Here is a 12860-nt window from a genome sequence, read left to right on the forward strand (position 1 = left end):
TGGTACAGGCATTTTCTTATGTAGTAATTGGTGGATTGAACCTAGTTTTATAGCGCTAAACCTCTCACTTGTATGACAGTCGCATCAAATTCCATTATATTGACAACGATACGTGAATAAAACAAACACACATAATAGGTAAAAATGTCAAAATAGGGGTAGAGCAATCAACACCGTGTCACAATCTTAATCACAACAAAGACAAACAAATATTTAACAAAGAAGCAGAAAAAAGCATATATCACATTTAACCAACCTCGTCCTTACTTACTTATTTTTGTATTTTATTTATGTATGCCAAATCAACCCATAAAGGATCCAGGGATTTTAAGCACTGGGGCCGAATCGTAATTTTAACATTAACTCTGGTGTAGAATCGCGTGTTTGACGTCAGAATGTAAATGTCACACATGTAGAGATATAGAATAATTTTGTCGTTCAAAGTATGCAAAAATTATAATAGAACAATAACACAATGGCGGAATGTTTAAAGTACAGAGACACGTCATATGTATCAAAGAAACATAAAAATGAAAAAAAAAAATACAAACAACACAATGACGGGATGCACAAGTACAGAGCCACGTCAAATGTATATCACCAAAAAACAGACTAAACAGTAAAAGTAATATTAATAAAGACAAATAAAAGAACACTTTAACACGTTATTAAGATGATAAACAGCGTCAGTACGCAGAATCTATACTTCAAGACCATCATGTATTATTTGTGAAGTTGATACGGAATATTTATCAACAAGGTCTTGGTACCTTCCGATGAACATTTTTAGAAAAAGGTCGAGACGTTCTTTGACATACCCCTTGTTCATTAATTTTTGCTCAGACACTGGTGACGTTTTACAAAGTCTGAGTAGGAACTTTACCTTGTTTGGTTACAAAACCAAAAGGTAATTATACAAGTGGGAGGTTCACCTAGTTCACCTAGTTAAAAACCAATTTTAACCCACCATATTTTTCGGACAATACCTGTACTAAGTCAGGAATATTAAAATTGTTTCCAATTGTTCAGTTGGTTGATTTATCTGACGTTTGATTTACACGTTTGAGATTGTATGATCTCCCTCCATTATGAATTTACTTCGGATGTCGATATTTTTGCAAATACTTTTTTTCGTAATTGTCGTGCTCCGTGAATCGGATAAACTATTCGTCGTATTTTGTGCAGCTGCTCGTATGTCCGTTCTTGTGTGACAGGTTGGACTAAAAATAATAGAAAGTGAGGCTTTAAATGATTCAAGGAAAGACACACTTTTATGTGTATTATAGAGTAATCATCGTCTGTGTTCATAGCAAACAATCGATGACATATCACAAGGACTCACGTCATATAGCTTTAAAAAATCTTTAAGAATCGTAGGAAGTATTAACTTGTCGATTACCGGAAATACAGATGTGTCCATATTTACGGATCTGATGTGTTTCCGAATTGTTGCTCGAGCAAGGTGCTTTAACCTTGGCGTTCTTCCAAAGTCGTTCACTATTTGATAGTCAGTTCCACTTTTGAAGTAATCATTTTCATAGCGATTCATATCAGATACGGTTAGATCATACCCAGCAGACAAAAATGTTGCCACAAATGTCTTGTCATCAATACAGTAATCATTCTGTCGAGAGAACATACAGTGTTCTCTATGTTGGCGTAAAACATCTCCAAATTTGTACAAGTTCGGATCCACTCCATGTTGTAGTAACATTATTGCTGTAGTACAAATAAACCACGGTCCTGATATGTGTAAGGTAGTTGGACGATTTGCCTCATAAACCTTACCTCTCCTGTAATATATAAAAGAGGGATATAAGCTTTAATAAAGAGGCTGAAATAACCAATCTGACTGAAACACTGATCATGCGCGATCTTTCGGTGTCTGATTTTGCTATGATAGTTATTATATAAGACTACAATAAGTTAATGTCCGTGTATGACATAAAACAGATTACACTTTTATTTCTCATCTAACATGTAATATTCCAGTTATTCAACTTGTTAGTGACGAAAAGTCATTCAGTCAAATACTTGAACATATGTGTCTCACGTTTAATGTTTTTGCATACAGAAAAAAAAACATGCATCTTTTGCTATCTTTGATTTTACTTGTAAATACAAAATACGATTTCTTACTTAAAAGATGGGTGTGATTTTTGGCAAAGCTACTAGTTAGATAAGATTTACACACAACATTAAAATCAATTTATACAAAAATGTAAGTTCTGATTGGATTGAAGATGATTTTCTTAGATTTTATTGATTTAACATGTTTAATAAGGGTTAAAAAATTGGGAATGTCTCACTTCATTGATTGTTGGTTGCATTACGTCAAGTGGCAAATATTTCATGCATGTTCAGGACGAGAACAAATTAACATTAAATACCATAAGTACGCCCTGTAATAGAGGCAGTCCGAGATAATGTCGGATATTTTCAACTGTCACTACAAAATGAGGGTATATTGGATAAGAACAGAAATTTTGCCTTACAGAAGAAAAGCAAAAGACAACAGAGGGACATTCAAACTCAAAAGTCGAAAATAAACTGACAACGCCATGGCTAAAGAAGAAAAAGACCAACAGACAAGCATTTGTACACAAAACACAACATAGAAAACTTAAGACTGAGCAAGACGAATCCCCACCACAAACAAGCCACTAACAGACCCTCAAAGAGTTGTGGCAAGGGTTCTTTACGTGCAGATAGAGTCGAGAGTATCAGTTTTACCTGAAACAAATTCAATCATTAGAGAACGATAAAAAAAAAACATCTATTTATCAACAGTCAAGTTATCTCGAGTCAGTCTAATCAAGTAGATCTGATTCCTATGTCCAGTGAATAAGATTTTTTGGGTTTTACTATTGCATGTTTTGTTACATTCAGACTCATCCAGGGCCATCAGCACGAATGGCGATCATCTCTGCTTCACGAGCCTGTTCCTTACAAGTTTTGACTTCATGACATAAAAATAATAATAAACTGATACCCAAACAAGCGTATCCGATAATAAACGAGCATTATATGAGTGTTGCATGGCAATACATAGTCCACAACCGGTTACAAATTCATTGTAATGGAACGAAATTCTAACTTGATCTATTACTTGTCATGGTGTAAACTACATAAAAATCAAGTCAAAATCTTCAAGCATGACGAAAAAACTGTTGAAAACTGATTAATTTAGTGAATTTTTTATGTCCAATGACCAGAACTCTGCACAAAATTATCAGACTGGAACAAAATTCCAACTTGATCTGTAACTTGTCATGATAAAACTATATACTAATTATCAAATCAATATCTTCAAGAATGACAAACAAACCTACCACTAAATTCTTAAGAAAAAAATCCAAAATATCATTTTGTCTTTTAAAAGTCTTTTTAAAAATGAGTTATTTCCCTTTGAACAGAAATCTACTTATTAATAAGTATTTCATCAAAAATTTAATTCTAGGGAAAGGGCTTTAAAAGAAGAAAGAGAAAAGCTAAAATCGTGATAATTAAACTTGACCTGTAACTTGTCATGATAAATCAATGAACCAAATATCAAATCAATATCTTGAAGCACGAAGAAAAAAAGTCTGGAAAACTGATTTGCCGGACTGACAGACAGACAGACAGACAGACAGACGGACGGAGTGCAAACCTAAAGTCCCCTTCGACCTCGTCGGTAGGGGAATAAAAAGAGAACTTATATATACTTATTAGGATCAAATAAAAACTCCCCTAATTCAGCTGGAAAATCACAGAGACACAAAAACAGAAACTAAACCAAATTTACGATACTTAAGACGGTTGTACATTTGTATTTCAAATCTTGATTGTATTTGAACCAGATCCAATTAAACCTTGACAGCAATACATGTACGTAGCAATTAAAACAAAACATATTTGAAAACATGAAACATAACTTACCCTAAAAAAAGACATGGTCCCCAAGATGTACTGTTAAGTTTAACGCCGGCATTTAAATACTGCTCGAGAACTTTTAAAAACATTTGAGGACCACTGGAATGTCTGGAAAATCCAAAGAACTGAGATCGATTTGGACCAATGATTGCACGTCGGTCAGGTGGTTCTTGTAAATTGATACACTGTGGACGTCCCTGGAATCTGTTAATATCCACTCCTTCAATATAATACACTACATGTGCTTTTAAGGAATGTTGATATTCAAATGTCCCACACAATATGTTTGAAGCACATTCAAAATAATAAAAACAAGAAAATCAAGTTAAATAATATAAAAAATATAGCTGTTCTCTATATATATATATGTAGCTGTATATATAGATCATTATGCTAAGAATTATGACCGTTAGATAAATTTTTACCATTTAAAGAGAGGCCAAAGATACCACAGGGACATTCAAACTCAAAAGTTGAAAATAAACTGACAACGCTATGGCTAAAAAAGAAAACACCAACAGACAAACAAAAGTACACAAAACACAGCATAAAAATATAAAGACTGAACAACACGAACTCCATCAAAAGCTGGAGTGATCTAAGGTGCTCCGGAAGGATAAAAAGTGAAACAACAACAATACTAAACTTCAAGAATAACTAAAAATATCAAATGGCAAAATCAAAAGCTCAAACACATCAAACGAATGGAAACACCTGTCATATTCCTAACTTGGAGCAGGCATTTCCTTATAAAAAATGGTGGGTTAAACCTGGCATTTAAATACTGATCGAGTACTTTTAAAAAGAAACAAGGTCCCCAAGTGTATCGACAGGTAGTAGGTATTCCTATGGACACTAATTGCGCCCCTTCAATAGCAGATTTATTCCTGTATTGCTATGCATCTCAGTTCATGACCAAACTCAGTAAAGACACGTTATTGTTACATTTGGTTGACACATTCAACAATACCTACAGTTATCTTAATGATATTTTTTCGTTAAATAATCCATAGTTCTCTAAATATAGTACCGAAATTATCCGAAGGAACTTACTTTAGATATATCTAGCATAGACACCAGTAGTTGTCCTTTGCTAGATTTAGACATTTCAAATTCTAAAGGGAAACTCCATACTAAAATTTACGACAAATAGACGATTTTCATTCCTTATTAATATTTTTTATTTTTAGACGGCGATGTTCCTTTGGCTCCATCATACGGTATTTATATATCCCAACTCGTTCGTTATGCCCGTGTGTGTAGTGATGTCATAGATTTTAACGAACGTAATCAATGCATCACTGGTAAATGATTAAGTCAGAGATTTCGTTACCATAAATTATTTAAAAACTTTTACTCAATTATTTCATAGATACAAATATAAATAGTAAAGACTGTACTTGTAGAAAACTTATTACAATCGGTATTTCACATCCTTAATTTTACGGCAATATTGTACTAAAAGCGCGGAAATCACTATGTGATCCGTGTAAATTCATCGAACCTTTAAACAAACTTATTAGTAAATGATATCTTATTAATGTTGTAATTAGATCTTTGAATATTGTTTACATTGGCACAAATATCAATGTTGTCACCAACAAACTAAAACATAACTAAAATTGTATTCTTTTCGAATGTATTTGTTTTGGGATGTATAAACACACATCCACGTTTATTTTCTATATAGAGATTGCTTTATTTAAAATTGAGAATGGAAATGGGGAATGTGTCAAAGAGACAACAACCCGACCAAAGAGCAGAAAACAGCCAAAGCCCACCAATGGGTCTTCAACACAGCGAGAAAATCCCGCACCCAGAGGCGTGCTTCAGCTGGCCCCTAAACAAACATGTGTACTAGTTCAGTAATAATGGTCGTCATACTAAACTCCGAAATATATAAATGAACTAAAATTAAAAATCATACAAGACTAACAAAGGCCAGAGGCTCATGACTTGGGACAGGCGAAAAAATGCGGCGGGGTTAAACATGTTTTGTAAGATCTCAACCCTCCCCATATACATCTAGCTAATGTAGAAAAAAACAAACACACAGCAATATGCACAGTAAAACTCAGTTTAAAAGAAGTCCGAGTCCGATGTCAGAATAGGTAACAAAAGAAACTAAACAAAAAAAAATACATAAATTAAAACTACTAGCAGTTACTGACATGCCAACTCCAGACCTCAATTAAACTGATTGAACGATTATGTCTTCATCATATGAAAATCAAGTACAATCCCTCCCGTTAGGTGTTTAGTATGAATTTCAAGCACAATCCCTCTCGTTAGGGGTTTAGTATCATACCATCATAAAATATATGAGAAGAACATAACCAGTTCCAACAACTGCTTTTAGAATAAATGTGTTTATTTCCGATGCAAAGACCCTATAAGTGAATCAAAATTAAAGCCAAAATATGCCATCTTTAATGATCTGACAACAGTATCGTAGCTATATCCCTCCTTAATAAGTCTGTTTAAAGGTTGTGTTAGCTTTTGAGGTGAATGCCGACATTTTTGTGCTTTGTAAAGAATATTACCATAAAAGATTGGATGTGAAAAACCTGAACGTATAAGATGTCTGCATGTTGATTTATATTTACGAATGATGTCCTTGTACCGATGATAAATAAAGGCAACAGTAGTATACCGCTGTTCGAAACTCATAAATCGATAGAGATAAAAACAAATGCGGGTTACAAACTAAAACTGAGGAAAACGCATCAAATAAAATTAAATTCTGAGGAACCTGTTGTTCAGTGATTGTCGTTTGTTGATGTGGTTTATAAATGTTTCGCGTTTCTCGTTTTTTATATAGATTTGACCGTTGGTTTTCTTTTTTGAATTGTTTTACACTAGTTATTTTGGGGCCCTTTATAGCTTGCTGTTCGGTGTGAGCCAAGGCTCCGTGTTGAAGGCCGTACTTTGACCTATAATGGTTTACTTTGAACAAACTGTGACTTGGATGGAGAGTTGTATCATTGGCACTCATACCACATCTTCTTATATATCTATTTAGTAAACATGTTACCTAAAGTTTTTAAAATTTCACATAAACACCAAATACCACACTGTAATATATCTATTTGATGGTCTTCCCTAGTTTTTAGTGTTACAAAACCTGTTTTCCTCAACCATTAGTCTAAGTGCAGTAACTCGACGCCATCTTGTTCAAGACTTTTAAAGTAACGTGGAAATTGCAAAGGACACTTAAATAAACATAATATATTCATATGCGTGAAACATAAAAAGGATGCTCTCTTTTTATCTCAATCATCAAAGTCATACTTTCGATGACTGTTTATTAATCAACATTTTAAGTCAGTGTTTATATAATGCAACATATTTATTAAGTGTGTTTGTTAATTCATCATTTCTCTAAATTTTAAAAGCGAATTATGTTCTGTAGAAAATACTTCAAGGAATACAAATGAATATTAGCAAAAAATCAAAATTTTCAAATCACTATCTTCAAGCATGACGAAAAAAAGAGCGGAAAACTGATTATTTGAGTGAATTTGCTAAGCTCAAGGACCATAACTCTGCATAAACTAATCAGATCTAAACAGAATTCAAACTTGAACTGTAACTAGTCATGATAAAACCATATAACAATTATCATATCAATATCTTCAAGAATGACAAAAAAAGTGAGGAAAACTGATTATTTCAGTCAATTTTTTAAGTCAAAGGATTATCACTCTGCACAAAATCATCAGACCGGAACATAATTCGAACTTGATTTGTAACTTGTCATTATTAAAAACAATAAACCAAATATCTAATCAATATCTTAAAGCATGAAGAAAAAAAGTGTGGAAAACTGCTTTGCCGGACTGACGGATGGACAGACAGACAGACAGACAGACGGACAAAGTGCAAACCTAAATTCCAATTCGACTTCGTCGGTAGGGGATTAATAACAGGTATTTTAAAATTGTAAGAAAGGAGAAAATGTAAGAATTCAAAATTACACACAGAATGTGCAACAACACTTTTCCAAAAAGAAATGTTATGATTTACTTCTAGTAACGAAAGAAAGAGTTGCATGCATAACGTCTACTTTACAAAAAAAGATAAAATAACAAAAATATCGAACTCCCAGTAAAATTCAAGACGGAAAGTCCCTAATCAAATTGCAAAACTAAAAGCTCAAACGCACCAAACGAAAGGGTAACAACTGTCATATTCCTGACTTGGTACATGCATTTTCTGATGTAGAAAATGGTGGATTACAAAATATAGACGGTAGATACAAATGGAATATCTAAATTCATAGGCCGATAACAAACTGACTACCCCAACCTCCGCATTATACCACATACCTGCATTTATCAGAAGTTTCACAATTTCAACGTTACTGTTATCTGCAGCATAGAATATAGGTGGAACACTGTTTTCGTAATTTATATGCTGATCTCCTCTTGCAACTAAATTAACATCTGCGCCTTTCTTTATCAATTCCTTAACAAGTTTAACATCATTATTCCTGTAATTTAAGTTCAATAAGATGTAAACTATAATTGCAGAAGATTACATTATTTAGGAGTTAAATTACGTTTTTATTCCGTTTTGTTATCTCCCCTTTGGTTTTGACATAGAACGATGAAAATATCCCATCTTTATATTTGATGCCTGAACTTTTAAACCATCCCAATAAAGGTGTTATACCACCATTGATTTTCCCCTATTAGTCTTTGCTAAATTTGCCTTTTTAAAAAAAATGTGATGAATTTATCTTTTTATTCAAAAAAAAAAAATACTTGGCATGAGTAAAGTTTTACCCTGTCCAGTACTAAAGACAAAATGTCACATAACATTTCATTGCATATAAGAAAATAACCATCACTGGAATTAAACCAATCAAATTTTCACCTCTTTTTTTACCTGTATGCAAGCTTTAGTAACCATGCATGTAACCTTAAATTTCCAAAATATTCTATAGAAACACCAAATAAAAAATAATGGTGCTTTGAAACACCCAAGATATATGTGTATGACCCAGAATTTTTTTACTGCAATGAAATGTAGGATTAATTTCCTTCAACTGTCAAATTCAAGGGAATATTGTTTATCGGCCCTTTTTCGTAAGTTTTTGTTTTTAATTTTCCTACGCTTTACACTACTATTGCCCATGCTCAATTGAAATCCAATACACTGCCTCATTATAGAGACCTTCATCTGCATAAATGGATATCATAGATTCACCTTTCTTGTTTTTTTTGTCATGCAAAATCTAATTTTGTGAGGAACTGTACTGATTAAAAAAAAACCAAATACACTGAGAGCGATATCATCCAAATGTTTTTTTGATCGACAAGATATTTGTTGAGTTTGGATTGCTCTTTCAGCAGATGTCGATATCCACATGGGTACAAATTGTACATCCCAACATGACGAATTATTTATGTACTCAAATGAGGCATAAAAAAAACAAAGAAAAACATCTTGCAAAGTTTTTCAATTTTACTGTTAGATATATTGATGATGTCCCGTCACTCAATAACCTTCATTTTAACTGGTTGGTCTTGTGAAGACGAGACGCACGTCTGGCGTATTGAATTTTAAGCCTAGTACCTTTTGTTAGCTATTATTCGTGTGTTTCTTTGTCCTATATGTTCTCCCATTTATTTGTATTGTGGTCCTGTCATGTGCTGTTGACGTTTTGATGTTGTGTTTAATGTTGCCATAAAAGCGGGAGGTTTGGCATGCCACAAAACCAGGTTCAACCCACCATTTTTTTCTTAAAATGTCCTGTACCAAGTCAGGAAAATGGCCATTGTTATATTATAGTTCGTTTCTGTGTGTGTTACATTTTAATGTTGTGTTTTTGTTGTGTCGTTGTTCTCCTCTTATATTTGATGCGTTTCCCTCAGTTTTAGTTTGTAACCCGGATTTGTTTTTATCTCTATCGATTTATGAGTTTTCGAACAGCGGTATACTACTGTTGCCTTTATTTAGTGAGTGCTTGCATCTCATATACCAAAGTGAATTTGAAATTAAGGATACTACAGAAACTTGAAGGTCTGCTTCATATCTTGATCGTTTCGTCGTTGGTGAGACAGTTGTGTAACTTCAAACTAGAATCGATCACAAACGAGATGAATTAAACTTTTCAAATTGTCAACCTCCCATTTCTCAGTGGCAACATTCTATATCCCATCGTTCACGTGTCAATTGATACGCTACGATTTTGTATGGTGACACTATATGGACTTCATATGCTCCTTACACAACCACTGCTACGATATGTCTCAACTTACTTGCGACATGTTTTCCCGGTATGGGCTCTCTTATTTCCAGAATATTTTTACATTTTCTCATTGTGACATTTTGACTTAGGTTGGATTTGCATGGCTGCTAATCATGAATAGTAAGACGTGCTTACCCTGCCGACGCAGTGGAGTTTTCTCAGTTATAGTTTTTTTATCTTGATTTGTCTCTTCTTAATTGATTTATGAGATTTAAACATTTGTAAAAAGTAAAATAGCAAAAAATACCGAAATTCCCACGCAATGTCCTACATCAAATGGCAAAACTAAAAACTCAAACACATCAAACGAATAGAAAACAACTGTAATATTCCTGACTTGGTACAGACATTTCCTTTTGTAGAAAATGATGGATTAATCCTGTTAAAATACTGTCGCCTTAATTTCAGATCTGTAAGTTTTTTTGGCGAATTTTAAGGCGCTTATACAAATTTATACCTAGTTCTCAGCCCTTAAGAAATCAGATGTTAAATTTGTTTTGTTTTATAACTCAATTGACCATCTAAAATTTCTATCCACTTTGAAATATCGAGTCTTTGACCATTATAACCAAATATGATTGTGAGATTGTATTGCTGGAGCTGCTTACATGCATGGAGTTGATAACCGTACATCAGCACATAGTTTGAATGTCCTCCATTTTATACTTTTTAATTTCAACATTTGTATATTTGTAGTTAGACTAACATCAAATAAGTAACAGTATACCAATCATAAGCAATGTTAAAATAATAATTTGATGACAAACGGGATGCTTATTACCGATGGGAATTTTTTGGATAAGTTTCTTTTTGTATTGCAGGAGACGCTTATTCTGTCGAAGCACACGGTTTCGCTCCTTTTGTTTTTGTTTATACGAATATCAGTAAACTACTGGTAAACTACTGGTGCCTTATTTAATTTGATAAAAGCAACTTCATATGTAAATAAAGTACTAAAAAATACCAAACTCAAAGGTGAAATAGAAATTGGGAAAATTCATTAAGCCTGAAAAAACAAACGCTCGACTATATATAAACAAACGGATGAAGGTATATCCCATTATTACTTACAAACAAGCGATTGTTAATGCTGTTAGTTCTGTATGTCTTGTCCATCGATCAACTACTTCACCAAAACGTTTCGTTTCTTTCTTTTCACGCATAATTATTGTCTGGTCAACATAATCGCTTTCTGCTGTAAATACAAATGAATCAGTTATCAATCCTTCTTAGTATCCACTGTAATGAATTTTTAGGAAAACCCACTCATAAATTCTTATCGAAAAAACTATACAATATCAAATATTCTGCAAACCAAAATGTAAGTGATTTGTGTTATGACTCCTATAATTCACAAAGACCTATTATTTAAATGTTAATTATTACAAACTTGTCGGTTGGTTGTTCTCTATTGTTGTGGTATATCTTACTAGTATTAGTTTAATAGATTATTATATTGTACAGCGTGTTCTTGTATTGTACTGGACGATTGTCCAAGGTAAATGGAAGGTTCGGCGCTCACAAATATGTTGATCGAACCCCGCTATGTTCTGAATGTACAAAGTAAGGAGCCTGCAATTAAGTGGTTGTATTTGTTGCAATATATCATTTTGATGTTTCGTTGATTTTTTTGTACATAAAACATAGATAGTTAGTTTTGTATTTTTCTAAATTGAATTGTTTTACATTTGTAATGTCGAGGCCTTTATATTGTAATATGCGGAAAAGATTTTGCTCAGTGTTGAAGGCTGTACGATGGCCATAAGTTACTAACTTCTACATCATTTTTTCTCTGTTGGAGAGATGCCTCATCTCGGATATTTTAGTTCTGAAAAAAAGTAAAATCACAAAAATACTGAACTTCGAGGAAAATTCAAAACGGAAAGTCCGTAATCAAATGGCAAAATCAAAAGCTCAAACACATCAAACGAATGGACAACAACTATCATATTCCTGTCTTAGTACAGGCATTTTCTTATGCAGAAAATGGTGGATTAAACCTGGTTTTATAGCTAGCTAAACCTCTCACTTGTATGACAGTCGCATAAAATTCCATTATATTGACAACGTTGTGTGAACAAAACAAACAGACATAATAGGTAAAAATGTCAAAAATAGGGGTACAGCAGTCAATATTGTGTGTAAATGCTCTTTAACTTTGTTATTTTATTTGGCCTTTTTAACTTATTTGATTCGAGCGTCAATGATGAGTCTTTTGTAGACGAAACGCGCGTCTGCCGTACAAAATGTTAACCTTGGTATCTATGTTTATTTACAATCATACCACATCACCTTTTTAATATTAAAGGGAAAAAATGGAGTCAGCATAGTATTGTTTTTGAAAGTTCAAAGGTTTTTCGTACACCATTGTCTCAAAATCCGTTTTCATATTTCTCAGAAATAAGAAAATATGAAACAATCCTCATTATATTTGAATTAATCTCTGTTCCAGAGTGCTGAACACTTCGGTGCCTTTATCTCTCATAGCTCAAACCAAACTTGTACAAAGTCTGCAAAAAAACTATTTTAAAGAGCCTTCCAAAAGGACACTAAAAAGGGGTATATTCATTGACTTTAATTGAAATTAAGAATTTACTCATAAATCATAATCTTATTCAGAAAAAGAATGCTGGCGTGAAAAATGAAATTTCATAAAATTCAATGGTATTCAGAACAGATGTTCCAACAG

General features: G+C 33.1%; 1 protein-coding gene across 4 annotated transcripts in view; it reads right to left on the reverse strand.

The window, feature by feature from the left end:
* Positions 1-473: 473 nt before the first annotated feature.
* Positions 474-12860, reverse strand: part of LOC127710447 (uncharacterized) — a 113250-nt gene continuing 100863 nt past the window's right edge. For 2 of the 4 annotated variants that reach the window (XM_052216299.1, XM_052216300.1), the window contains 3 exons: positions 8244-8407; positions 3922-4135; positions 474-1793 (listed from right to left, as the gene is read on the reverse strand). In XM_052216299.1, the coding sequence (XP_052072259.1) occupies positions 1292-1793; positions 3922-4135; positions 8244-8407 (880 nt within the window). In that variant the 3' untranslated portion in view covers positions 474-1291. Of the gene's footprint in view, positions 1794-3921; positions 4136-8243; positions 8408-11242; positions 11367-12860 lie in introns of all 4 variants that reach the window. The other 2 variants (XM_052216298.1, XM_052216301.1) reach the window with 2 other exon arrangements.

Source organism: Mytilus californianus, unplaced genomic scaffold, assembly GCF_021869535.1.
Source record: "Mytilus californianus isolate M0D057914Y unplaced genomic scaffold, xbMytCali1.0.p SCAF_8, whole genome shotgun sequence".
Lineage (NCBI taxonomy): Eukaryota > Metazoa > Mollusca > Bivalvia > Mytilida > Mytilidae > Mytilus > Mytilus californianus.